The 27,348-nt window shown below is 55.4% G+C and overlaps 2 protein-coding genes across 2 annotated transcripts; one reads left to right on the top strand and one right to left on the bottom strand.

Annotated features, from left to right (window-relative positions):
• Positions 1 to 4,690, bottom strand: ATF5 (activating transcription factor 5). The gene is made up of 3 exons (XM_040252239.1): positions 4,403 to 4,690; positions 2,845 to 3,141; positions 1 to 1,326 (listed from the first exon to the last, which is right to left on the bottom strand). Exons 2-3 carry the CDS (start codon positions 3,020 to 3,022, stop codon positions 644 to 646), a joined length of 861 nt encoding a protein of 286 aa, XP_040108173.1. The 5' UTR covers positions 3,023 to 3,141; positions 4,403 to 4,690; the 3' UTR covers positions 1 to 643.
• NUP62 (nucleoporin 62) lies at positions 4,207 to 26,435 on the top strand. The gene is made up of 2 exons (XM_040252236.1): positions 4,207 to 4,477; positions 23,863 to 26,435. Exon 2 carries the CDS (start codon positions 23,926 to 23,928, stop codon positions 25,486 to 25,488), a length of 1,563 nt encoding a protein of 520 aa, XP_040108170.1. The 5' UTR covers positions 4,207 to 4,477; positions 23,863 to 23,925; the 3' UTR covers positions 25,489 to 26,435.
• Positions 26,436 to 27,348: the final 913 nt, after the last annotated feature.

The raw sequence follows: 27,348 nt of genomic DNA on the forward strand, positions 1-27,348 counted from the left end.
TCAGAGGAAATTCTTCCTTTTATTTCCACTCACAGAGCCCCCTTCCAAAAGGATCAGTCCCTGCCCTCCCGCACCTCCCCCAACACCTTCACAAAACACTGATTTCCTCCCAGAGCTAAAATGTACACTCCATCACCCATTATGGCCTCTCCCCGACACCCCCCAAATATGCACCTGCTCTGCCAAGTCGGCCACCTCTTGGTTCCACCTCCAAATGTAGTTCCCAAGGTCACTTGGTTTGTTTTGCTCATTCCTTGGGCATCTTTCTTTGAGCCCTCCCTGACTTGGTCTCCAGATGGCTTCCCTGTTCTCCTTTGCACAGACGTTCTGTAGGGCTTCCTGGGCTCACTTCCCTGCTTGAGAGACGGGGTTTCCAAGCTCTCCCCTGCCTCCCAAATTCCTCATGGGCCTCTGTTCCTCAGATGTTACTTGAAGGGTGTAAATGCTGACTCATGCCAAACATTCCATGATTCTCCGGGGTGGGAAGAGGAGGCAAGGATAAAAGGGGAGGGAGGAAGAGAGGGAGAGGAGGAGGTGGGAGGGTTTGGAAGGAAGCTGGAGGCAGGGGGAGGATTGAGGACCCTCCCCCCTCCGCCCCGGAGCCGAAGACCAGCGCCCCCTACAGCCCGAAGCCCTCGCCCGGCTAGCTATTCCTGGTCCTCTGGCTGCGAGCCTTGTACACTTCGATGAGCAGATCCTTGACGTACTGGATCTCCCGCTCCACCGACTCCGCCCTCTCCCTCAGCTCTCGGTTCCGCGCCTCCAGCCCCTGGCACTCGCCCTCCAGGGCCTCGCCCTCTGCACGCTTCCTCTGGCGGTACCTCAGAGCCGCCGACTTGTTCTGGTCTCGCTTCTTCTGCTTGCGGTCCCCTCGGCTGGCAGCAGGACTTGGGTAGGGGGCGGGGCGGGGCGGGGGCGGGGCTTGCAGGGGTTGGGGCGGGGGCGGCAATCCCGAGTCCCCCTGCCCAGCCTCACTGCGGCAGTAGATGGCCAGCAAGTCGAGGGTGTCCAGGGAAGGGGGCTGGGGGAGGTCAAAGGTGGGCAGGGGGAGGGGGAGAGGGAGGGAAGGTGCCGGTGCCGGCGGCGGCGGGGGCGGCGGTGGTGGCGGCAGTGGCGGCAGAGGTGGGGAGGATGGTGGGAGCAGAGGGGCATCGAGGAAGTAGTCTTCCATCTGCTCCAGCTCCTTCTTGAGCAGGGAGGCCATAGCTTCCAGGTCAGGTGGGGGTGGGGAAGGTGGGGGGAGGGCACCTGAGGGCAAGGGGGGCTCCAGAGGGAGCAGGGCTGTAAAGTCGACCCGCTCGGTCATCCAGTCAGAGAAGCCGTCTCCTGGAGGATTGCAGGACAGAAAGCTCCTTGATTTCCTAATCCTCCACCCAACTAGATCTCACTCATGCCCACCTCATTCATCCCATTCATTGAGTTAAACCACCAGCCAGCCAACCAACCAAACAACAAATCATCAAACCAGTCAACAGACCAGCCAACCAACCAACCAATAAACCAAACATCTAACCAACCCGTTAACCAACCAACCATCAATGAACCAAATGAGAAAACAGTCAACCAGCCATTTCTTCAACTGTTCCAACATCCTCCTTACTGATTACCCTGCATCTCTGGTTTCTTGATTTACTCTCTAGTTTATTATAAATGGCAAACTAGATCACATGTAAACACACCCTGTTTCATCTTTAATTATTGAAACCCCACTATGTGCCAAGCATTTGGGATACACTTCCCTCATAGCTCAGTTGGTAAAGAATCTGCCTGCAATGCAGGAGACCCAGGTTTCATTCCTGGGTTGGGAAGATCCCCTGGAGGAGGAAATAGCAACCTGCTCCAGTATTCTTGCCTGGAAAATCCCATGGACAGAGGAGCCTGGTGGGCTACAGTTCATGGGGTCACAAGAGTCAGACACAACTTAGTGACTAAATCACCACCAATGAATAAAATGGGCTTCCCAGGTGGTGCTAGAAGTTAAGAACCCACCTGCCAATGCAGGAAATGTAAGAGATGCAAGTTTGATCCCTGGGTCATGAGTATCTCCTGGAGGAGGGCATGGCAACCCACTCGTATTCTCACCTGGAGAATACCATGGACAGAGAGAGGAGCCTGGTGGGCTACAGTCCATAGCCACGATTTGGCGATTTAGCACCCATGCACACAATGAATAAAATAATTCCTGCTTCAGGGGCTCTGCCTGCGCTGTTTCCTGCACCTGAAAAGCTCTTCCCTTGGGTCTTTTTATGGGTTGTTCCTTACCATTCCTTAGGTCTCAGCCAAAATGTTACTGACTTGGAGAGGGTTTCTTGGCTCCCCCCGCCAAACTTGTCCTCGTTGTCTTTATTTTTTTTCCTCATTGCCATTTTTAAACCCAGCTAAGTGTTTCCCTCTTATTCCCTGCATCATTTAATTTGTCTCCTGCATGTCTTCCCAGTAGAGTGTGAGCTCCGAGGAGGCAAGGATCATGTCAGTCTTGTTCCCAGCTGTATCCCCTAAAACAGTGCCTGACATATTATGCTGTTGTTGTTGCTCAGTGTTCAACTTTTCAAGCCATGTCCAACTTTTTGTGACCCCATATACTGTAGCCCACCAGGCTCCTCTATCCATGGGATTTTCCAGGCTGGAGTGGGTTGCCACTTCCTCCTCCAGGCTTTTTTCCCAACCCAGGGATTGAACCTATGTCTCCCGTGTCCCTCGAATTGCAGGCGGATTCTTGACCTGCTGAGCCATTGGGGAAGCCCTATTACAGGTACTCATTAAAAAATATTTATCAGATGAATGAATTCTTTCTTCTCCCTCTCCCCCCAGCTCACCCCACCTCCATTCTTCACCTACTCTTACCTGCCAGGGGCTCTCCCCCCCCTGGAAGCCCGCCCTCCAGGGCTCCCCCAAGGACCTCATAGGGGCCCAGGGGGGCAGGGGCCAGGGGGAGTTTCCCATAGTCTACAAGCCAGCCCAGCCCGCTAGCTGGGAGCAGGGTCCTGTCCAGCTCCAGCCCCAGGGTCGCCAGGAGTGACATGGCTGCAGCAGGGGCGCTGGGCACCGATGGCAATGGAAGAGGCTGCACCAACAGCTGGGAGGAGGCTCTGGAGGTTGCTCAGCTGGGTGGAAGCAGGCACCAAGGCAGAAATGGAGGACCTACAAGGGTGACAAAAAAGTGAGTGGGTCAGGATCAGCCTCACCTACTATTGCCAAAGCCCCAGGGAAATCAAGCCACCCCCCCAGAGTCCCAGGATTCCTCATCCTTTCAGAATTCTAAACCTGTCCTTTCCCTGTATCTGAGCCCCACCCACTCCCAAGGGAATTCTCTTTACCTTTGGCTTATTTCTCAGAATTCCCAAGACCCAATCCTTCCAAAACAGAAACCTAATGGTCTCCCAGGGGAATTTCCTTAAAGTCCTTCCCACTCACCCCATAATATTCCCTTTCATTAAAAAAAAAAAAACCCACACTCAATCCCAGGGGAATTTTCTTCCAGTCACATCTCTTCCTCTAAAATATAACTTTTAGGCCCCACACCCTCCCTAGATTCCAGCTCAAATCTGTTCCCATGGGAATTCCCCCTTGTCCCGCCCGGTCGTCAAAGTTATCCGTTCAAATCGCAGTTCTCCCTTTGAATTTTGGGGCTGATCGCCACTCTCCCTCGAAGTCCCGCCCGCATGGTATATTTTAGCTCCACCCCTCCCCGATAATTCCCCAGAGGCCCCGCCTCTTTCTCAGGCAGAGACCCCACCTCCCTCAGCAAAAGGTTTCGTCAGCCCCGCCCCTTCCACAATGGGTAACCCCGCCCCCAACCCCGTCCTCGGCGACGCCTCTTATCCTAGCTCCTTCCCCTCAGCCGGTCGTTTCTAATCCCCGCCTTCTCCCCTGTCAATCTAAACCAGTCCCCGCCCCAGCAGGCGCCTGAATGAAAGGGAGGGAAGATAAGCTCGGCGCCTGAGCAAAGTGGGAGGCGGCTCTCTCGCTGAAGGCTACAGCGCATGCGCCATCTCCCGAGCCGCGCCGGAGCTCCCTCAGGCCACCGCCCTCCTGGGGACCAGTGAGCATGTGCGGCTGCTTAATGCCCGCCCTTTGAGCAAAAAATACAGCCTCAGGTGGGCAGCTGCGCCTGAGCAATCGCTCGCAGACTGTCAGGGCGGGGGTAGGGGGAAGCCACCGCGTCTGGGAACTAGTGCGCAGGCGCACACGCACGTGGCTATCTTTAAACACCAATTGTCTGGAAGAACGCACCCGCCCGAGTGCGCATGCTCCGTCGCGCGAGAACGCTCATCTTCCCTCTTCTGCGCCTGCGCGACCGTGGTTCCTCAGTCTCCCCACCCCCCAGGCTGGGTCGCGAGGGCCGTGAGCTTCGAAAGGGCGGGAAAGGCGGTTGGAGAGGGAGGGGCGAGCGGTTACTCACTCCATGGCTGCACAAAGGAGAGGCGGCGGCGGCCTCGGCTGAAGAGAGACGGCAGGAGCGGAGAGCGCAGGCGCGGTGAGCGCGGAGACTGGCCGGGGGCACAGAGGGGTCGCGGCTACAGAGCCATGGCCGGGGGTACGCGGGCAGAGGCGGCGTGGCGGTAGAGTGAGGAGACACCGTGATCTGAGGATGGGGAATGAGGCGGCCCCGGGGACTGGACACAGATATACCGCGGGCGGCGCAGCACGGCCTGCGCGGATCCTTCCGCGCCCCGCCCCACGTGGCCCCAACCCGGAGGCGGGCTTGTATCCCTGCCCTCGGGGATCTGATCCCAGCTTTCGATCCCGGGGGTTCAGGCGTCTCCTTCCTCTTACCCGAGGATCTAGCCCCGCTTTTCTCCCGACTCCGGGGGTTCCGACCCTCCCTTCTCTCTGACTCTGGGGTCCGGCCCTCTGCTCCCTCTGATTCTGGTGACTCAATAATCCCTCTTCCCCGAGACTCCGGCCGGTTCATTTCTCCTTTGCTTTCCCCTGCTTCGCGAATTTCCGGCCAGCCACATGCTACTCTGTTCATCCTTCAACTGCCGTCCCACTCTGAGAACCTTTCCTGTGGCTTAGAACCTGGCGTGAGTCACAGAGCGCGCTCCATTCAAATCACAGGCCGGCGAAGGTGGCCTTGGGCAAAGACCTGAATTCTCTAGCAGCCTAGACAGGAGACTATCTGTAAAACGCGGAGAATAATCAGCTCTACCTGGTGGGGTCATTTGTGAGAATCAAATAAGTCGATGCCTGTGAAACTGAGATCCCACTTCATACATGCTCTCTCAACCTCTTTATTGTGAGTAGGAAGGAACCCTGGGGCCCGGTGTCACCCCTTCAGACCCCCCTGGCAGGAACCCCAGACGCTAGACCATCCAACACTTGCTAAAAGGTCATCCTTGTGTCTTTTTTACCTCCTTCAAGGTAATTCCCAACCATCCCCGCCCTTTCCTATTCACAACATGGACGCTCGGCCCCATCTTGGTGCAGTGAGTCAGTTATCACCCTCAGGCTTGTTATCTTTTCTGTGTCTCCTGCCCACCTACCCTCAACGCTTATCCTCAGCATTCCTTTCAGGTCAGTTGGTTCCTTCTTTTGTCCATACCCTGCACCTAAGCTCCCTTTCAGACTGTCCTCTACCTCAGCTCCCCCTACCCCACCATCAGTCGTGCAGATCTGCCAGAAATAGGAAGATCTGTAATCCATTGCTCAAAGAGATGGGACTTCCTAGCCATCCCCTCCCGGCCCAAGTGGTTGTGGGTCTTTCCTGTGCTGCAGAAACCCATCCTTTACCCACCTCCGTTCGTCCACAGCAGGACATTACACCTGGAGTTGAGCTTTTTCTGGTACTTATGAGACTGAATCAAGATGAAGACAAGGGACCTTGATCTTGAGAGTTATCTCAGAATGAAGACAGGCTTTTTTTTCTTCCTCTAAGTTCAGATGCTCTTTTTTTTTTTTCTTCCAGATTTATTGGGATATGATTGACATGTAGCACTGGGTAAGCTTAAGGCGTACAGCATAGTGATTTGATTGAACATACCTCTTAAATTGATTAGTAAGTGTAGTGGACATTATCTCCTACAGATACAAAACTGAAGAAATAGAAAAAAATACATCCTGTTTTCCTTGTGATGAGAACTCTTAGGATTTACTCTTGTAACAGCTTTCATACACAACATATGGTGGTATTAATTAGGTTTATTGTATATTGCATCCCTAATACAGGCTACTCTTGCATACTGGAAGTCCTTCTTGGGATCTGACCGCATTCCCTTTACTTTATCCACTCTGCCAGTATTTGAGCTCTTGCCCTATAGGGGCTATGTTTTTTACTGAGGCAACAGTAATGGTTAAGAGCACGGACTCTGGAGCCAAGTTGTTGGATTCAACCCCTGACTACACCCCACTTAACTAGCTTACTGGCAATTTCCCTTCCAAGTGCCTTGCTTTCCATTAATAGTTCCAGAATCAAATATGGAGTTGAGTTAGTAGAAACATGCTGATGGCCAATGTATGTGGCCATTGACAGTACCTATTTCTCAGTATTGAGGATTAAATGAATTAATCCAGGTCAGGTGCCCTTGAACTAGTGCCTGGCACAGAGTCAGGTGTTACATAAGGGATTCATTGTTACTATTCAGGTGGATATGTTTTCTCTCCAGTGCCCAGCAGTAGTGTTTCTAAAGGTCTTTAAAGTAAGGACTGACTTCACTCCTCAGTGTTGAGTACTAGCATGTGGGATTAGGGGAGACCATTGGACAGGCTGCTGGCAGCGGGGCCCAGTCATCCCCCCGTCTTCTAGATTATAACTGGTGGACTAGGTAGAGTATTTTTCTTTAAACTTTTTATTTTGGAATAACTGTAGATTGACTACAAAGCTGCAAAGACAATACAGAGAGTTCTCGAGGAACCCCTCACACAGCCTCCCTGCTCCCCGTGGGCATCTTGTGTTATACTGGTGTTTATCACAACTCGGGAGGCAATGTCAGTCTGTTTCTGTGACCTACCCCCTCGCCCACCCTATCTTCTGATTTCACCTGTTGTTCCCTAACCCCTTCCTTTGTTTCAGGATCCCCCCAGGAAGCCGAGTTACACTTAGTTTTCACATCTCCTCAGCAACTTCTGGTCTGTGGAGGCTTTTCAGACTTTTCTTGTCTCCTGTGACTTTGATATTTTTGAAGAGTGCAGGTTGGGTATTCTGTGAACTGTTCCTGTTTGGTTTTTGTCTCATAGACTGGGACTTGGGAGAAGGAAATGGCAACCCACTCCAGTATTCTTGCCTAGAGAATCCTGTGGATGGAGGAGCCTGGTGGGCTGCTGTCCGTAGGGTCGCACAGAGTGAGACTGAAGCGACTTGGCGGCGGCAGCAGCGTAGACTGGGACTATGGAGTTTTGAGAGGATGGTCAGGTTAGACAGTTAATAACTTGAGAATGAACTTAGTATGGAAGTCTTGCTACCGGTTGCTTGCAGTTTGCTGACTGAGAAGACCCTGGGTGTGCCGCGGCCCCTGCCCCGTGTGCCTCTTTCTCTCTCCAGCTGGGTCCCATAGAATTGAGTCCTGGTGCCAATCACCCCGCCCACACAGCCTGCAGTTCTGCAGAGCGGGCCCCAGCAAGCACACGGAGCTCCTAGCCCTTCCCAGCCTATCCCAAGTTCTGGGCAGCGGGTCATGGGTGGTGCCTGGGAGCCCAGGTCTTGGCACCCTGCGCCCTCTCCCCACACCCACCCCTGATCTGGAACCGTGGTCCCTCCGGGACTCAGATGACTCCGGCTCCCCGAGCTTGACCAAGTATTCGGGGTCCAGCTGCCCGCTCCCCCTGCGCCCTTCAGCTCCTGGGCTGAGGCTGGGAGCCTGGGTGGGGCTGCTGGGGACTCTTTTTCATTGCGGAGGAGCCAGGCTTGGGGAGTGAGGCGGCCGTTGCAGGCGGGTTGCGTCACCCCGGCTCTTTGATGGGGAGGGGGAGTGGGGGGGTTCTCTGGGGGCCGCCGGCACACCTGGCGACGGTTAGCAAAGCCCTGGATTGGGGAGACGCCCCAGTCCAGTAAGGGAGGGGATTAGGCAGGAGGAAGGAGAGCCTGTGCAGAACGCTGGGAATCAGGCTCCATGCCAAGAAGGGGCTCAGACCACAGAGGCTGACCCGGGGGGGCTTGCAGGGGGCAAGGCGGAGGCCCGGGGAGGCGAGAGGGATTGTGCAGGGCCACATTGCTGGTTAGAGCGCTGCCCTGCCACACACCTTCCAAGGGCCTGCAGGCCCCAGGGAGAGCCTGTCTCTGCTCAGATGTGGGGGGGTCCCTGACCCCAGCTCGGGACATAGCCTGCTGGGAGGCCGCCAGACCTGGACCTTCACCTCAAGTCTGCTGCTGCTTACTAGTGCCAAGTTCTGTTGGTTGCCACCTGCCCCCTCCAAGCCCCCTGCGCCAAAGGAGGCCCTCCTTGCCTGTTCTATCGCAGAACCCACTGCTTTCCAGTCACGGTGACAGCCTGGTGTGATGGAAGAGGCACCGGGTTTCCATCAGATGGACCCAGGTTTCAGCCCCACGCCCACATCACCTGATCCTGCTCAGGGTGCCGCCTTGGCCCTGACTGCTGGCCCTCCGCTGCGTTCTTAGAAGTGGCTCCGGTGGCTCTTTGGCCTTTTGATCAAGGGAAAGGTGGCTCAGAGCATTGTCTCTGGAGCCAGCCTGCCAGGTTCACGCCCCAGCTCCGCTTCTTCTTTGACCCTCAGCAGGTGGCATCTTCTCTCTGTGTGACATAAAATGGGAATAAGATGACCCACCTCTTAGGCTTATTGTGAGAATTAAATATGTAAATGCATGCAAAATTCCTAGAACGGGGCCTGCCTGCCTAAGTATGAGCATTATTTCTCTCCAAGGCTTGGGTGCTGAGAGGATTGTGTGAAATGCTGTAGGTAAAGCCCAGCACTTACTCACGGCCAGCCCATGGTCGTTTCTCTTCCTGTTCCTACCACACTACGTTCTGCTTTCGGAGCCCCTCAAAAGCAGATGTTTGTGTGCCTGACCGTTTCTCTGAGCACTTAGAGGGTAAGTCAGGACCTCCTCATTCCCAGGAACTGTTCCACACAGCCCCCAGCCTTCTGCTGTGGCCTCACAAGGCATCGGAACTTTTTTCCTGGCTACGCCGCGAAGCATGCAGGCTCTCAGTTCCCCAACCAGGGATTGAACCCATGCTCCACCTCCCTGCGACGGGAGCAGAGTCCCCACCACTGGACCACCAGGAACGTCCTGCGTCGGTTCTGTTTTTGGCTTTGCTGGGCCTTGTTACTGTGCGGGCTTTTCTCTAGTTGCAGTGGTGGGGGGGCTGCTCTTCGTTGCAGGGCATGGGTTCTCGTTGCAATGGCTTCTCTTGTTGAGCACGGGCTCTGGGGCGTGTGGGCTCAGTAATTGGGGCAAGTGGACCAAGTTGCTCCGGGGCATATGGGATCTTCCCGGACCAGGGACTGAACCCGTGGCTCCTGCATCAGCAGGCGGATTCTTTACTACTGAGCCACCATCAGTTCCTTTTTAAAATGAGTTGCTGAGGCACAGAAACTGGGGAATTCAATTCTGTGTTCCCTGAAGAGGCCCTTGGGCAGCTGTCTAGATCACGCAGGCCAGGAGCAAGGGTTGGGAGTGGGCGTCCTGGTAAACAAGGACCAGAAGGCCAAGGCCAGTTCAGCTGGGGAAGGGCAGTGCCGGGGCCAGACACACAGCGCGGGTCTGCCACGTGGCCTGAGGCTCAGAGTCCGCCAGAGCCCCTTCTCTTAGTGGCTTCAGACAACACACATCGATTCCCTTTCTGTTCTGGAGGCCGGCAGTCTAAAAGGGTCTTTCTGGTACAGTGATCCCAGTCTTCTTGGCACCGGGGACGGGTTTCGTGGAGAACAGCCCCTCATCTCCTGCTGTGCGGCCTGGTGCTAACAGGCCGCAGCCTGGTACAAGTCCATGGCCCGGAGGCTGGGGACTCCTGTTCTCAAGGCTCTAGGGGAGAATCCATTTCCTTGCCTTTGGGCCCTTGTGAGCAGTCTGGGGCACACCCCAATGATCCAGGATAGTGTCTTCACCTCAAGATCCTGAATGTAACATCTGTAAAGTCCCTTTGACCATATAGGGTAACATACAGATGCTAAGGATTAAGATGGGGATGTATCCATCCCACCACACCTCCCTCTCAGAGCCTCAGTTTCCTCATCTGAGAGATGCAGGCTGCCAGCCCTGGGGTGCCCCTCCTCCACGTGCATGCAGAGACTGGACAGGGCAAACTGAAGGTAGTTGGCAACACCATACCCTGGCCCTCGGGACACTCGCTTCTCCCTGTGTGCCCTTAAGCAGGGCCCCACGCACCCGTGTGCTGCGTCAGTGGAGCAGGGCGGAAGACCCGAGAGAGTGCAAAAGGGCCTCGGACGACGCCAGCCCCGCAGGCACACGTGCCGGCCTGGCGGTGCGGAGCTTCAGGCTTTACAGAAAAGAGAAAACTAGACCTTTCCACAAGGTCCAAGTTTTAAAAGGTTGGTGAGTCATTCACAGAAACCCTGGTGAACTACGAGTGTGGAGAGGTGGGGGCCAAGGGCCCTCCCTGACGTCTGCATGCAGAGTTGCCCCATCACACAGTCCAAAAATATGTCCTCCTCTGCCAGGGCAGAGAACAAAAAAACCCCAGAATTTCTCAGGGCAGGGTCACCACCACCTGCCGGCCTGACCCAGACTGAAAGGGGGCCAGCCTTGCTCAGACGCTGCCGGGTCCTGTGTAAAGTCGTGGGGAGCGGGGAAAGGGGTCTCTAAGAGTCATCTGAGAGGGTTGGGGGCCTCTGTCAGCCGTCCATACCCCCAACCAGATGCCACCATGGACGCGTGTAGTTAAACAATTTGGGTTTCCTGCTTGTTGCAGTTGGGGGTGCCCACTTTGGGGGCCCATCGGGCATCTCAGGAAGGGGCTGGGCTGGGCTGAGTGACTGGGGAGGGTTCAGGAAGGCGGGTTTCGCTCTGGATCAGAGGCCAGCAGGGGGCAGGGGCGTCTGTGGCCAGCGTCGGTTATCCGTGGAGCCAGTGCTGTGCTGAGTGAAGAAGCGGCTGTCAGCTCTGAGTCAGGAGGGTGGTGGTTGGTCATTTTTGTGCTTTGGACAGCGTTTGTGTTCTGGTCTGTATTGAGCTGCGCCGTGATCCGCAGCCCCCGTGGCCTTGCCCGGTGCGTCCGTGGAGCTGTTTGTGCCCAGCAGGAGAGCACTGGGCAGCTGTCAGAGTTGCTCTTCCCTCTCTCAGCAGATAGGCTTGTCCTGCCCAATGGGGCCGGGAGTAGGGGCAGCCTGTACCCCTGCCCTGGGTGCACGTACCCCTGGGGTCCTCTAGCTCAGAGCAAAGGAACGAGGCTGAAATGAAGGCAGCCAGCAGCGCTGGATGGCCGGTCACGGGGAGAGCCAGGGGAATGGGGCAGGGATAGAGGCCAGGGCACGGGAGCTCAGCCGGGAAACCTCACAGGCACCCCCCACACAGACCTGTGGGGATATTTGCGGGCCAGCAGGGCCCTGGACCTCAGACCTGTTAGGTTTGTTCAAGAGCCCTTTGTCCCCTTCCTCCAGCCCACCCCCACCCAGAGCAGGAGCAGGCTCCGGGGCGGGGAATGGGTGCCAGAAAAGAGCAGCTGAGGCCCCCCTTCCCTCCGGGTCTCTGGGTGTCTAGCTTGCAGTGGGGGAAGCGGACAGCACTGAACTGGATTCGAGAGTGAACCGAACCACTGAACTAGTCTGGAAGGTGACGAGATGGCCTGGGATGTCGTCAGGGAACAGGAAGGGGTACTGGGCGTAGCATGCAAGGGGGCGTTGCGTGGTGGTGGGAAAGGCCCCTCTGGAGAGGCTCCTGAGGCCCCGGTTCAGCTCCGGGGCCAGACGGCCTCAGTCAGTGCTGCCGCCTGGGCGACTCTGGGCAAGTTACTGAAGTTCTCTCCACTCCTGTTTGCCCATCTGTGAGATGGAAACGCTGGTGGTTCCGCTCTTTGGGTTGTAGTCAGTACAGGCAAAGGTTTCCCAGGTGATTGAGTGCTAAAGAATCCACCTGCCAGTGCGGGAGACGTGGATTCGTTCCCTAAGTCAGGAAGATCCCCTGGAGGAGGAAATCCAGTGGACAAGGGAGCCTGGCGGGTACAGTCCATGGGGTTGCCAGAGAACGGGACGCGACTCAGCACAGACGCACGACAGTACAGGTGAAGCGCTACAGTCGAGGCACAGGATAAATGTCCAGCAGTGTTGGTGCGGTGACTGCTAGCCAGGTACAGGTAGGGGCTGTGGTTGGTTCTAATCTCCGAGTCACAGCCACCCCGCCCCCCACCTCTGGTGGTTTTTACCTGGTTCCCAGAGAAACCATCTCCATGGCAACTGCCTCTCCCCTGGGACACAGGTGTTGGTTGCAGGAGAGAGGCTGGGCGGGGGGAGCACAGGGCCGTGGATTTCTGTCTAGCTGCATGCACACACGTGTCCACCTGTGGGGCCCATAAAGCCCCCAGCCCTGGCAAGTCTCCCTCTCCGAGTCTTGTCTGGGTGGTCTCTCCGCTCCAGGCTGTGTTTCCACGGGAGCCCCCTGCCGGCCTCAGCTGACTGGAGCTTTTAGGCTCCAGTCTCCTCCCCAGCCTGTTCTCAGCCAGCTTCACCCATCCCCAGAAGAAAGCACAGTTCCGCCTTTAGAAGCATCTCTGCCCAGCCCCTCCCTGGCATCCCATGCTTGGTTGGTTTGTTTAATGGCTTTATTGAAATAGTGCATAATTCACATCCATTTATTAAACTGTACAAATTCAGTGTGTTTTAGTACATTCAGAGTTGTGAACCTATTGCCACAATGTAATTTTGGAACATTTTTTATCACTCCAGAAAGAAACCTCATGCCTCTTAGCAGGCACTCCCCATGCGCCCATCCCTAGGCAGCCTCTCATCTGTTTTCTGTCTCTGTAGATACGCCTGTAATGGACATTTCGTGTGAATTGGATCATACAGTAGGAGTCTAGTTTTCTAGGTTCATCCATTTTGTAGCATATGTCAATAGGGTTTTTTAAGGGCTGTATAATATTCCATTTTATCCACTCATCAATGGTCATTTGGGTTGTTTTTACTTTTTGCTGTTACAGAATATTTGTGTACTAGTTTTGTATGGATGTATGTTTTCATTTCTCTTGGGAGAGGTCTAGGAGTATAATTGTCCGATCATAGGATAACTGTATATTTAAGGAACTGCCAGACTGTTTTCCAAAGTGGCTGCCCCGTCGTACATCCCCACTGGTGATGAATGAGGGTTCAGATTGCTCCATCCTCACCAGGCTTGCTGTTACCCACCTTCTTTATTATTGGCATCCTAGTGGCATCTGTGAGCTGGCATCTCGTGGTTTTGATTTGCATTTCCCAGTGGCTAAGGAGGCTTTCCCTGTGCTTACTGGCCATTTATTTGTATACCTTCTTTGGCATCCCATGGTTTTGACACAGGGCATTTTCTACTGTTACTCAAGGCAGCAGACCCTTGCCCATCTGAGCTTTGGCCTGGAATGAGCTAGTGACCTAACCTCTTCTCACCCTAACTCCTCCACATCCTTCAAAACAGATTTAAACATCCTTTCCTTCCCTGGGACAGTGTCCTTGCCCCTCCCCTGAGCTTCTAGTAGGTTCTCACCAAAGACCTTGCACGGTGTCTGCCGTGCCATCCAATCATCTAATTCTTCATTTTCCTCAGTAAGCTCTGAATTATTTGAGGGTCGGGACCTTGTTTGACCCTGACTTTGACATTTATGTTGACACTGAGCAAGTGTCTTAACTCTAGAAAGGAGATGCTAATGGTACCGACCCCATGGTAGGAACATCGTAGAACTAAACCGATCCGTACATGAAGAGCACTTGGCATGGTACCTGGGACAGAGCAACCTGGGCCTGTTTACTTGATCAACAAGCGTTTGCGGAGTGCCTGCAGGGGCCTGCAACTGTCCCAGACCTTGGGGTACAGCAGTGGAGAGCACAGCCCCAAATCCTGCCCTTCTTGCCCTCTTCCAATGGGGAGACAAACAACAGACGAGATCTGTAAATGGAATGTGTCGTATTTCAGGTGGTGCTGGGTTCCTAAGGATGGCCAAGGGAGAGACATCATTGAGCAGGTGACATTTTACATTGTAGCAAAGACCTGAAGGAGGTAAGGGAGTAAGCCACGGGGCCGCTGGGAGAGTGTTCCACGGAGCGAGAACAGCAGGTGCAAAAGCCCTGGGGCAGGAGTGCCCTCGGCATGTGTGAGGAGCAGCAGGAAGGCTTGTGGGACCGGAGTGGCATGATGGAGGCAAAGGGCACTTAGAGGTTGGCGCATGGGCACCTTTTGGCCATTTGGGAGTAATGCTGCTGAGAACATTTGCACACAAGTTTTTGTGTGAATACCTGTTTTCATTTCTGGTGGCTTTTCCTTCATCACTTTTATAACACTCTGGGGTTTTACGGACAGGTGGCCATGCCATATTGTCTTTTGTTTGCCCAGTTCAAGGCCTGTCTTGTCCCAAGTCTCAGTGGATGTTTGCTGACTGAATGAATGAGGTGTGTTTGTGGATTATCCACACACGTGGCACATAACAGCACTGAATGGCTGGTGCGTTTATCAGTGTTTTTTAATAAATGGAATTGGTACATCAGATTGGCAGAACTTTCCTAACTTCGGGTGCTTACAGGTTGTAGGGAAATGGTTGTCTCAGGCACTGCCAGTTAGAATAAAGCAGATACAGGCAGGTTGGGGAGTAGTTTGGCTGTCCCTAGTAAAACCAAGATGCCAGTAGCTCTTCTGGGATCTGCCCTGGAAAAGTGTCTGCACCTGTGCCTGAGAAAGCATGACTGCGTGTGCTTGTTGCAGTATTGTTTATAGTAAAGAAAAACCAGAAGCGTCCTAAATGCCCATGAGTAGTTCAGTTCAGTCGCTCAGTGGTACCCAACTCTTTGTGACCCCATGGACTGCAGCACGCCAGGCCTGCCTGTCCATCACCAACTCGTGCTGCTTACTCAAACTCGTATCCATTGAGTCGGTGATGCCATCCATCCACCTTATCCTCTGTCATCCCCTTCTCCTCCTTCCTGCCTTCAATCTTTCTCAGCATCAGGGTCAGCAATGAGTCAGTTCTTCACATCAGGTGGCCAAAGTATTGGGGTTTCAGCTTTAGCATCAGTCCTTCCAGTGAATATTCAGGACTGATTTCCTTTAGGATTGACTGGTTGGATCTCCTTGCAGTCCAATTGACTCTCAAGAGTCTTCTCCAACACCACAGTTCAAAAGCATCAATTCTTCGGCGCTCAGCTTTTTTAATAGTCCCAACTCTCGCATCCATACATGACTATTGGAAAAACCATAGCTTTGACTAGACGGACCTTTGTCAACAAAGTAATGTCTTTGCTTTTTAATATGCTGTCTAGGTTAGTCATAGCTTTTCTTCCAAGGAGCAAGTGTCTTTTAATTTCATGGCTGCAGTCACCATCTACAGTGATTTTGGAGCCCAAGAAAATAAAGTCTGTCACTGTTTCCCCATCTATTTTCCATGAAGTGATGGGACCAGATGCCATGATCCTTCGTTTTCTGAATGTTGAGCTTTAAGCCAACTTTTTCACTCTCCTCTTTCACTTTCATCAAGAGACTCTTTAGTTCTTTGCTTTTTGCCATAAAGGTGGTGTCATCTGCATATCTGAGGTTATTGATATTTCTCCCAGCAATCTTGATTCCAGCTTGTGCTTCATCCAGCCCAGCATTTCTCATGATGTACTCTGCAAATATGTTAAATAAGCAGGGTGACAATATACAGCCTTGATGTACTCCTTTCCCGATTTGAAACCAGTCGGTTGTTCCATGTCCAGGTCTAACTATTGCTTCCTGACCTGCATACAGATTTCTCAGGAGGCAGGTCAGGTGGTCTGGTATTCCCATCTCTTGAAGAATTTTCCACAGTTTGTTGTGATCCACACAGTCAAAGGTTTTGGCGTAGTAAGTAAAGCAGAAGTAGGTGTTTTTTCTGGAACTCACTTGCCCATTGTTAGAGGTATGGGTAAATGTGGTCTAGTCACACCACATCTTATTCATCATTCCTTCTAGCTTACTGGTTCACAGCAGCTGTAAGGGATGGAAACCTGTTGAAAACTACAGACTGTGGAGTAACATGCACAGTATGATCCCTTGGGAGCAGAGAAAACATGTGAGTGAAATTATGTGCTCTGGCTGTGAACACGTGTGCAAGTGTATGTAGATAAGAGACGTACGACAGCTTTTCACCTGAGTACTTCACAGGCATGGGGACCGGGGTGACAGATAGTGGTCAGGGGACTCTTGGCTTTGTCGGTGATGGCCAAAACAAGATTTTAAAGAAGGGACTGGTGTGTTGATTGTTCCATTGAAATTTAAATGTTGAATGCAGTTAGGTGGAGGGAGAAAAATCTCTCAGTACAAGAACAAGATCTTGTCTAGTCCTATTATATTAAGAGTGTTTCTAGAATCTTAAAATCTACCCCTCTGGCTGTTTCCTGACTTTTCCAGTCGTCTAACCTGATTTGTTTTCCCTGTGGGGAAATTTGCCGTTTCCCACCACCTGAGCTCCTTCTGGTGCAAGTTTGGGCCTCAGGAGTGAGAAGTGAGAAGGAGAGTGTAATTGCTCATTAGTGGTGAGGTGATTGCTTGGGGTAGAGAGGCTGTCTTCCAGGGAAGAAAGGGAGAAGCCAGATAGCTGAGAACCTCTGGGTCCAAGAAGCATTTTTGTACCAGCTGGAGGCAGTTCAAGGGGCAGTAAGCCGAGGGGCTTCTGAGAGCGCTTCCTCCTCCGTCTAGTGAGGATGATATGTGTGTGTGCTCAGTTGTGTATGACTGTTTGTGACCCCATGGACTGCTGCCCACCAGGCTCCTCTCTCCATGGAGTTCTCCAAGAATACTGGAGTGAATAGCCATTCCCTTCTCCAGGGTATCTTCCCGACCCAGGGATCGAACCTGTGTCTTCTGCTATGGCAGGTGGGTTCTTTACCACTGTGCCACCTTGGAAGCCCCGGTGAGGATGATAAGCCTGCTTAAAATGACCTCTAAAATATTGTCAGTACAAAAAAGAGTGCTCCTGGCTCATGCAGCCTTGTGTGTACAGTGGGGGAGAGTGCAAACTACATTTGCTTAAATGTGTCGAAAATCTCTGGAAAGAGGCCCGAGAAACCCGAAAGCTTGTCTCCAGGGAAGAGAGGTAGCTGTGGGGGTGAGGGGGGACCACAGAGAACCCTCTTGTACCTTTTGAACATAGAACCATGTGAGCAAACTATTCATAAAAAGTATGTAATTTCTGTTTTTAAAAACACCCACAAGCAGAACACATGTGAGCAGGCCTCCTGGGGGGTTGGTGTGCAGGAGCATTTGGGGATCTGTTCATGTGAGCGGGGCATGGTGGCAGGACAGGGGCCAGGCTTCCCACAGACCCTCCTCCCCGCCCCCCTGCAGGCAGGCCGGCCCGCCTCCTGTTTGTCTGATGCCTGGGAGGGTGAGAGGCCTCCAGGGTGCCGTCCACAAGGAGGCGCAGGCCCGCGGAAATCAGGACCAGAGCTGGCCGCCTGAGGAGGTGAGAGGGCAGCTGGAAACTGCCTCTCCCTGGTCTCTGTCCTGTCTCCCTGTGGGGACGCCTCGTGCTGTGGAGGAGGAAGGGCCTCTGACTGCCCGGGAGCGGGGGTCTGTTTCCAGCCCCTGGGATTGGCTGGTCCTACCGGGCAGGGCCAATCATCCTCACCGGGGGCTTCCAAGGAGGCACAGTGGTAAAGAGCCAGGTGGAGTGGCCTGGGTCCCCAGCAGCTCCTGCCTGGCCCCTGGTGCTGTCTGCCCCCGCCCCCGTCAGCCTGGATGAGTCTTATTGTCCCTTCGAGGCCTCTCCCGTGGCTTCACCCCGCGCTCTGGTCGGGCCCTGCGGGCCGCCTTGCTTCTCCGGAACCTGGAACATCCGAGCTCTGCCCCGGCTGAGGTCTGGGTAGCAGGCGGCTCGCCCTGATCGGCTGATTTCCATTCTTGTAGGGCAGGCTCTCTGGGCTTGTCTATCCCCTGAGGTTTAGAGGGGTTTTCTTTGACTCAAGGGAGAGAGGGGATCTGATTCAAGAGAGATTTAAGAAGCAGGAGTTTGTGGGCTTGGGCCTGGCCTGTGGTGACAGCCCAGGGGAGGTGTGGTGGGGTCAGGCAGGGCGTCCCTTGCACTCACACCGCAGAGATACCAGCCCGGCTGATGACCACTGGTGTCCAATCCCCTCTCTTCTCTCCCCTCTCTCCTCCCTTCCTCTGGTCTCTCTGAGCCCATGGCTGCACTTCCTCTAAGTCTTAAATGAAGAGCTAATTCTGCAGGGAAAGCTCAGTGGGCGCTGAAGCTGCCTGTCCTGCCTGGGCCCGGCTGGGCTCAGCACTGTGGGCAGCACCACCAGGTGGCCGTGGGCGGGATGCCGGGAGCGGCCGCTGGGCCGCTTCCCACAGCTGCCGTATTATTAACTGCAACGATCGGTTGTTTCCTGGGCCCCAAGAAGGCCCCGGGCACAGTGCTAAGCGCTTGACACGGATCGCCGACTGTTTCATCTTCCCAGGGACCATATGATTCTGGAGCTGTCATCCTGTTTTTCCAGATGAGGAAACTGAGACCCTGGGAGATGAACTTAAAACTAAGATCTAGGGCTGGGAGTGGAGGAGCAAGCGCTCGGAACGACAGGTTGCAGCGCCCACTTCTCGTTGCTGGGCTGTGTCCTGCCAGGCGCTGACAGAAGAGCGCGGGCTGGATGTGTCGAGACCGCTGCGGGCCTGCTGCCCCGAGTGAAGAAGAGTTTGTTAGGAAAGAGGGAGGCAGCCTGGGGGGAGGCAGCTGCCCCTGCCTGGTGGAAAAGCCTTGCTCTGGGAGGGTCACTCAAGCTTCTGAGGTGACAGGTGAAGGGCTGCGGGGGTCGGGCAGGAAGCAGGGTCCTCCCGGCTTTGCTGCGGGTAGGTGGCCTGGCTGCCAGTTCTCCTCCGTGACCGGCCCTTGACCCCAGCCGGCGGCCTGGAGGTGGATCACTCCCTCGGCCACGCGTCTGCCTGAGCACTCCACTGCCCGTCTAATACTGATTTCTGACACATGCTCACCTCCTGCCCCAGAAGCTCAGCTCCCTTCCGGGAACTCCTGTTTGCTGCTGTGTGACCTTGGAGAAGTTGCGTCACCTCTCTGAGCCTGCCTCCCATCCAGGAAGGTTCGGTGTGCTGCCCCCTAGCGCTCCTGGCCGGTCCTGCTCACACAGGTGGCACCCAGTGAGCGACACAGGACACCCTGCCCCGTGGGGCTGAGCCCATCACTCCACGAGCCCCCTCGGCGCTCCAGGCCACCCTGCCCCTCCCTTTGTCATGTGTGGGTGTCTCACACGTCCACGCCCAGGAGGTCGCCCCGTGGCAGAGGATGTCCAGGCTTTGAGAATCACAGCTGTTCTTACCCCGCGCCAGGACAGGTTTCCCATTCACTTACCTTTACCAAGCCCTGCCCTTCTCCTTCTTGGTCCCCCACTCTTGTGTCAAGTTCTTGTTGCTGTTGTTACACATTACCACAAACTTAGCAGTTTAAGATAACATAAATATTTCCTTGCAGTTCGGGAGGTCAGAAGCCTAAAGCGGGTGCCCAGGGCTCTGTTCCTTGTGTGGGCTCAGGGAAGAGTCTGGGTTGTGCCTTTTCCAGCTCGCGGAGACTACCTGCTCTCCTTGGCTCGTGGCCCCGTCCTCCAGCTCCAGAGCAGCAGTGTAGCGGCTCTCGGAATGTCTTTCCAGGGTCACAGTCCCTCTGGCTCGCCTCTTCTGCCTCCCGATTCCATTCAGAGCCCTTGTGATCACATCGAAAGCTCACGCAGATAATCCGGGGTTGTCTGCCCGCTTGGGATCCTTAATCATATCCGTCACGTCCTTGTTGCCACACGAGGTCCCAGGTTCTGGGTTAGGGTTAATCTTCCCTTTTGTCCAAGGCTGAGGTCTCCCCTCCCCTCGTATTCATTCCCAGACAGATGCCCCTGTTCTGAGTATCTAAGGAAAGGGGAGCCCAGGGCTCAGAACAGTGCCGCCTGCCCCAGCCACCCCGGTTCCACGCTGGGGCTTGTTCTGGCTCCTCTGGCCACCCCCTCGCCCCTGTGCTGGCACCCCGCTGCCCCGGCCCACCCGGTCTTTCCTCCAGGATGCTGAGCCTCGTCTGACACCCCGCGTACTTCCCTGCTGGGATGTGAGAGCAGACTCCTGTCTCGTCCACAGCCGTATTTCCAGGGCCCCAAGCGGTGTCTGTGCAGAGGAGCTGCTCGCATATCCCTGTAGTGTGCTCTCGGTGGCCCCCGTCCTCAGGGATGGACTGTGTTTTGCTGTGTTGTCGCTGTACATAGGGTAGGGCCGAGTAAGTGCTGGAGTGAATAAAGTAGATGGAGCTCGGGCTTGGAGAGGCTGAGGAACTAACGACAGAGGGCAGGTAGGTGGATCTGAGTGAAGGTGGCGGTGACGGCACAGAACCGAGTCCTTAAAGCCGGGGATGGCCGCGCCTGTGCGTGGGGATCCCAGACTCAGGACTGCAGGCACCTGGGTGTGGCGTGGAAAGCAAGGGCAAGTGTGCGGGGGCGGCTCTGCCAGTCTCGCCCTCAGTGGCCTCGAGGCAGCCCCGTGGGCTAGAGAACCCGCTGCAGTCGTGGTTGCCCAGGCCAAGCACCTGGCCCGGGCCACCTGCCCCCTGCCCCTCATCCCAAGAACAGCATCACTTGCCCCCAACAGCATCTGCTTCTCTTTTAGGAAAGCTCACCCCTTTGGTAACAGTGGAAAAGCCCTCGTAAAGGGCAAAGGGTTTTTTGCGTATGTTTCACCACATCTGTGAGAAACTCCCAGGGTTCTGGGGGTCAGTGGGAAGTGAGCAGTAACACCCAGGACGAACTGCGTCAGGACGTGTTCACCACTCTTCCTGGGTCCATGGCATCCAAGGTGTTGAAAGGAGAGGAGGCGTTTAATAAACAGTGAACCGTTAAACCAGACAAGACACGGGGGGGGGGGGGGGTGGGGGAGAGCGTTTTCTTTGTGGTTTCTTAATCATATAAAAAGTGAAAACTTTCTATAAATGCTTTTCGGAAAAATTTTAGCTGCAGCTTGTTAATAGCAAAAGCTCTCTTGAGTGCGCTGTTGCGGATTGAGCCATGTGGCTGTCCAGGCACTTCTGTCCACTGGCTGGTAACAGACCTGGCTCGAGACAGCTCTGCAGTGCCCAAAACAAGGAACCCAACTTCATGCCTGAAAACAAGGAGCCGTCTTGCAGCTGCTTTTAGATGAAAAGAAGATGAACATGTGAGGGAGTAGAGCGGAAGCCGGGGTGCAGAATAGTGGCCATGCCCCTGAGCAGGCCCGTGACCAGGGGCCCACGTGATGAAGGAGAAATGAGAGCTTTACAGTGCGGGGTGCGGGGGTTGGCTAGTGCCCGCCTCGGGGTGGAATTGCAGGTTGCTTCCGTCTGAGCCTGCCCTCCCCCATCTGTGCCCCGGGGTCATCATCCAACCTCCTTGTAGGATGGGTGTGAGATTGGCTGGCTTGGGGGGCGGGGCGCTGTCGGAGCCCGAGCCAGCCGCCCCCAGACCACGCTTGTCTCAATTGGGGAATGGGTCACATAGCCCAAGGCTCCGCGGGGCAGTGGCAGCCGACCGTGAGTTCACGTTAGACTCGAGGCCAGCTACCACCACAGTCTTTTCCTGAGAACGTCCCAGCTGGGTTGGATTCACAGCCCCTCGGGGCTCCCTCCCTTGCTCCCCGGCTTCCAGAGGTGACAGTGTGGCGTGTGTCTGCGCGGGGACCGTGGCCTTGAGCACCACCCTCCTGACTGGGTCACGCTCCAGGCCCGCAGCAGCCACTCCACTTTCCTGACGAGGGCGTTGGGTCTCGGGGTCCTCCAGAGTCACGGTGTTCCCCTCATACCCGTCAGGCACTTTTGCTCCCCAGCTGTCTTCATTTCCTGTACTGCTCTCACAGATATCGCAAACTTAGCGGCTTGAAACGATGCACCTTTATTCTTTTGAAGTTGAGATCAGGGTCTAGAATCGGTCTCACTGGGCTGAAATCAATGAGGGCTGGTTCCTTTTGGAGACTGCAGGGGAGAGCCGTTTCCTTGCCTTTTCCGGCTTGTAAAGGCCACCTTCACTGCTTGGCCTGTGGCGCCGTCCTCTGTCTCCAAAGTTCAAGGCACGTTACTCCAGCCTCCGCTTCCACCTTCTGGCGGTCTCTTCTCTAGTCTGGTCTCTGCCTCCGCATTTCAAGATCCTTAGTCACGTCTGAGAATCCTTCTGCCACTCAGGGTCGTTGGCCCCAGGCTCTGGGCAGCGGGGCCTGCGTGTCTCCGGAGGGCCCTGTTTGGTCCTGGTGTTGGTGTACACTCCACGTGCTGGCTCCCTTGCTGCCTTCAGCACGGCCTCTGGGATCCAGCGCCGCCCCACAACCAAGACCAGGTGTGGCTGAGTGCCAGCCTGGGGGAGGTGGTGTAATTCACCCCATCTGTCCTGCTCATATTGTGATTCTAGAACCCGGCTGCACAGGTTCGCTGGTTCTTCAGCGTGAATTTACACTCTATAATTAGAGGATCGTTTTCAAAAACCTAGCTTACCAATTATGTTTATTGTACAGGCAGGAATGAGCACTTGGAAACTACTGCAGATTAGCAGGGAGGCCATCCATGTGTAGTCCTGCATCTTGGTATATTTCTTTCCAGCCCTTCTTGTTCAGGGTAGCTGTGTTTTTCCATAGCAGAGATCACACTGCAGTAGTAAATTTGTGTTCTGCTTCTCTCTGTTGTCATTCCCAGCGTTTCTTGAGTATAGTTAAGAGGCTGTATCGGTAGGTAGGATGCAGAGCTTGCCTTATATCTGATGCCCAGCTGACCCCCTAATTGGTGCCTGCGCTGGACGGGGCGCTTGGTGGATTGGGCCTGTGGCCTGGGCTCAGCTCCTAGTAGATCACCACAGCCCCCTGAGCCCCAGTTTCCTCATCTTGGACGTGGGGACACCATCTCTGCCTCCAGACAGCAGTGAGATGTCATTTACGTGAGCAGCCTGCCAGCAGGCAATGGTTAGCCTGTGATCACTTCCCTGAAAATGCCTCTACCCAGGACACCCTCCAACTCTTTCTTCTCCAAGTCACCTTTGACTCTCCAGCTACCAGATGGCTTTGCTCGGGGCTTTTTCAGATAGAAAGCAGTCACCTTTCACTGAACAGGGGTGTGCTGGCTCCCCGAGCTTCTAATGAAGACCAGGCGGGGTTGCTGAGCAGGACCAGGGTTTCTGGCGGCTCTCTCACTCTCCGCCCTTTCCTGCTCTCCTCTCTGCTCTCTCTGCGGCGCTCACTGTCCCCCGATGCTCATCCTCCGTGCCCTGCACCTGCAGGTGGGGCGGTCTCTGGGCCAGCCTGAGTCTCCACGGCCCCTTGAAACTAGTCCCTGCGGCCGAGGGCACCAGGTGCTCTGAGCACTGCGCGCGCGTGCCCTCTCTGCTCCTAAACCAGCTCGGGGTGTGCCCAGAGGGAGCCTTTGGCACCCAAGGCCCTGTCGTAACTCAGCTTCCCAGGGCCTGTCTCTGAGGTCCAGAGGGACACTTGGGGTGGTGCCAAGTCAGCCTACCCCTCACCCATGTGCAGTCAGCAGGGAGAAAAGCACCTGCTCTTCAGCCTCCCCTGCCGCAAGCAGTGGGCCTCCCGCTGGTACTGACCCTGCTAGACCCCCCAGGGCGGGGGCCTTACATCCTCATCCATCTTTCCTAGTTCAGCAGGGCCTGGTTAGGTTCCACAGCAGGAAGAGGAGCGGGAGGCCGCTTATCAGACTTGAGGCCTACCTCCCTGCAGACTGAGCTCCATCATGCCGCTGAGGTGGTTTTTCCAGATCTGCCGTCTGATCATGTCACTTCCTCTGCTTTGCAAATCTCCCCAAGGTTGCAGACACCGGTGGATTTGCTTTGGAGCTGGAGTAGCTGCTGCCCCCAGAGTCTGGAGCCATGAGCGGGTTTAATTTTGGAGGCACTGGGGCCTCCACAGGAGGGTTCACATTTGGCACCACAAAGACCGCAACGACCACGCCCGCCACAGGCTTTTCTTTCTCCACGTCCGGCACTGGCGGGTTTAGCTTTGGGACTCCCTCCCAGTCGGCCGCCAGCACCCCTGCCACCAGCCTGTTCTCACTCAGCACCCAGACTCCCGCCACACAGACCCCGGCCTTCAGCTTCGGGACCACGACGCCTGCAGCAGGAGCCAGCGGATTTTCCTTAGGGAGCAACACCCCAAAGCTGAGCCTGGGCAGCACGGCCCCAGCCCCTGCCCAGCCCGGCGGCTTCGGGCTCGGGGGCAGCACGCTCAGCAGTGCCGTCTCCAGCGCCAGCACCTCCGCCCAGAGCGCGGTGCCCGGTGGCTTTGTGTTTGGCTCCACCGCCGCATCTGCCGCCCCGCCCACCACATCCACTTCCGGGGGCTTCTCGTTCACGGCTGGGAGCACATCCCAGACTGGGACCTCTGGCTTCAACATAGGCTCCCTGGGGGGCCCGGCCCAGCCCCCAGCCCTCAGCGGGCTGCCCTTCACTGCGCCCACTCCAGCGGCCACCGGAGCGGGAGCCGCACAGCCAGCCGCGCCCACCCCAGCTGCCACCACCGCAAGCACCGGGCCCTCGCTCTTCACCTCGCTGGCAACTGCTCCCACCTCGTCCGCCGCCACCGGGCTCTCCCTTGCCACCCCGGCGACCACCACGGGGACAGCAGGAGCGGGGACACTGGGCTTCAGCCTGAAGGCCCCTGGAGCAGCTTCCACCACCTCCACGGCGACAACCACCACGACCACCACCACCACCAGCACCAGCACCACTGGCTTCTCCCTGAACATAAAGCCCCTGACTCCGGCCGCGATCCCCAGCAACACGGCGGCCTCCGGGAGTGCGCCCAGTGGTCCCAGCGCAGCTGCCGGGGGATCGGGCAGCGCTGCGCTGACCTACGCCCAGCTGGAGAGTCTCATCAACAAGTGGAGCCTGGAGCTGGAAGACCAGGAACGGCACTTCCTGCAGCAGGCCACGCAGGTCAACGCCTGGGACCGCACGCTGATCGAGAACGGCGAGAGGATCACCAGCCTCCACCGCGAGGTGGAGAAGGTGAAGCTGGACCAGAAGCGGCTGGACCAGGAGCTCGACTTCATCCTGTCGCAGCAGAAGGAGCTGGAGGACCTGCTGAGCCCGCTGGAGGAGTCAGTCAAGGAGCAGAGCGGCACGGTGCACCTGCAGCATGCAGACGAGGAGCGCGAGAAGACCTACAAGCTGGCCGAGAACATCGACGCGCAGCTCAAGCGCATGGCCCAGGACCTCAAGGACATCATCGAGCACTTGAACACGTCGGGGGGCCCGGCCGACACCAGCGACCCGCTGCAGCAGATCTGCAAGATCCTCAACGCACACATGGATTCACTGCAGTGGATCGACCAGAACTCGGCGCTGCTGCAGAGGAAGGTGGAGGAGGTGACCAAGGTGTGCGAGGGCCGGCGCAAGGAGCAGGAGCGCAGCTTCCGCATCACCTTCGACTGAGCCCGGGCGGGGGTTACTGTCTCGTTGTTGGGGTGCAGGGAGATACGTGTTTGTGTGTTTCTGTCTTTCAAACAGTTGTGCTATTGATAGAACTGTTCTCTGGTTTGACTTTTTGTCTTAGTGAATAGAAAGTATTCTCAGTGCTCTGGGCCAGGCTGCAGCCTCGTGGGTGTGGTTTCTCCACGTCCTAGACTCTCTCCACCTGCTACAACCACCCGCCTCCAGTTGTGCTGGAGGAGGGCTAAACCACCAGAGAGCCGCCTGTCTTCCAGCCGAGGCACTGGGCCGCCACTCTGCCCGGCAGAGTCAGAGATGTGGGGAGGAGAGCTCCATCCTCACGGAGCCAGCTGCCTGGAGTGAGTGAGCAGTTGAGAAATGGCTTGTGGGTGGAGCGGACAGTGGGACGTTCTCAGAGGAGGAGAGACAGGTCAGAAGAGAAGAGCGGTCTCCTCTCACCTGGCTGACACACCGCGTCGGCCACCCTGAAGCTGGGTCGGTGCCATCCCGCGGGCCCACTCCACGCTGAGCTTGTGAGCGCGCCTTTGGTAACACTGGCCACACAAGACTGTGCAGACTCCTCGCTTCTCCGCCTCACCGAGAGGTTGTGCACCCTGTGGGCAGGGCTTGTTTCCTGTCCCCCTTGTGTGCTCAGCACAGCAGTCCCTGTCACAGCATCAAACAGATGAAGAGTAGAGATGAGACCGGCATAAAACACTCGCCCACCAAATGAATGCATGTGGAGGTGGCCAGGGTGCCAGGGGCAGCCACAGACTTGATTCTGCACCTCCCAGAGTCGAGACAAACCTGGCTGGTTCCAGTGAGATCCAGTGTCCAGAGCCAGCCGTGTCCCAGGTGTCTTCTGTGTTTGTCTTTACACTCTGCTGTACTCTGAAATACCTACAGCTGTATGTTGCTTCCCTAAATAAAATGTATTGTGGAATTTAAAAGCTGCTGTTTCTGTGGATAACTTAGAAGGAGAAGGTTGGGAAAAGAGTAGGTTCCAGGTCATGCTTGTGGGGGAAGGCACTCAGATCTTGCTTGTGGCGCAGGGCAGGAAGTCTGCCCTCTGGCCTCCCTTGGCTCGCGCACACCAAGCTGTGTTTTGGCTCTGGAGTGCCCAGGGCTTGTTCCTGGACATACATGGTCCACTTTCCCAAAGTCATGACCATGAGTCATTTCCTCAGGTCATCTTAGACTTCCAGAGACCACTGTCTCATCCAAGCAGAAGCCACGGAAGAGAGGGGGCAACAAACCAGAGGCAGGAGACCCCAGCAACCCCAGTTGCTTCTCCAAAGGCTCCACCCCCTGCGACAGTGGCCCTCTGTAGTCTGGGAGCCGTGACCCCATCCAATACCCGTATCCCACCCCCTTGAGTCCCCTTAGGAAGTAGGAAGTAGTATTTTACCTACATGTATTCATTCAGCATCCATCTTTGGAGCACTTGCTACACACCCGATCCCAGTCTGGCACAGGGATTTCAAAAATGGAACCACCCATGAGGGTCCCTGCCCACCCGTGAGGTCATCCTGGCAGGGGCCACACAGTCATGATAAGAAAAACAACTTTCTTGAGCTTGTATTTCCAATGCATAGCATATACCTGTTAGTTGGCATGTTAAACATAAGTGAAGCTTAATTCCTTTCTTCGTTTTTTAGGTTGTTTTTTTTTGTTTGTTTTGTTTTTTTTTTTAATCAGAGTTTCCTGGCTGTCCAGTGATTGAAAGATTGAAAGACTTGGCCTTTCGATACGGGGGTGTGGGTTCAGTCCATTGTGGGCAGCTAAGATGCCACATGCCTTGCAGCCTAAAAAGCAAAATGTGGAACAGAAGCAACATGGTAACAAAAACTTTAAAACTGCTTC

Source organism: Oryx dammah, unplaced genomic scaffold (genome assembly GCF_014754425.2).
Source record: "Oryx dammah isolate SB20612 unplaced genomic scaffold, SCBI_Odam_1.1 HiC_scaffold_13, whole genome shotgun sequence".
Lineage (NCBI taxonomy): Eukaryota > Metazoa > Chordata > Mammalia > Artiodactyla > Bovidae > Oryx > Oryx dammah.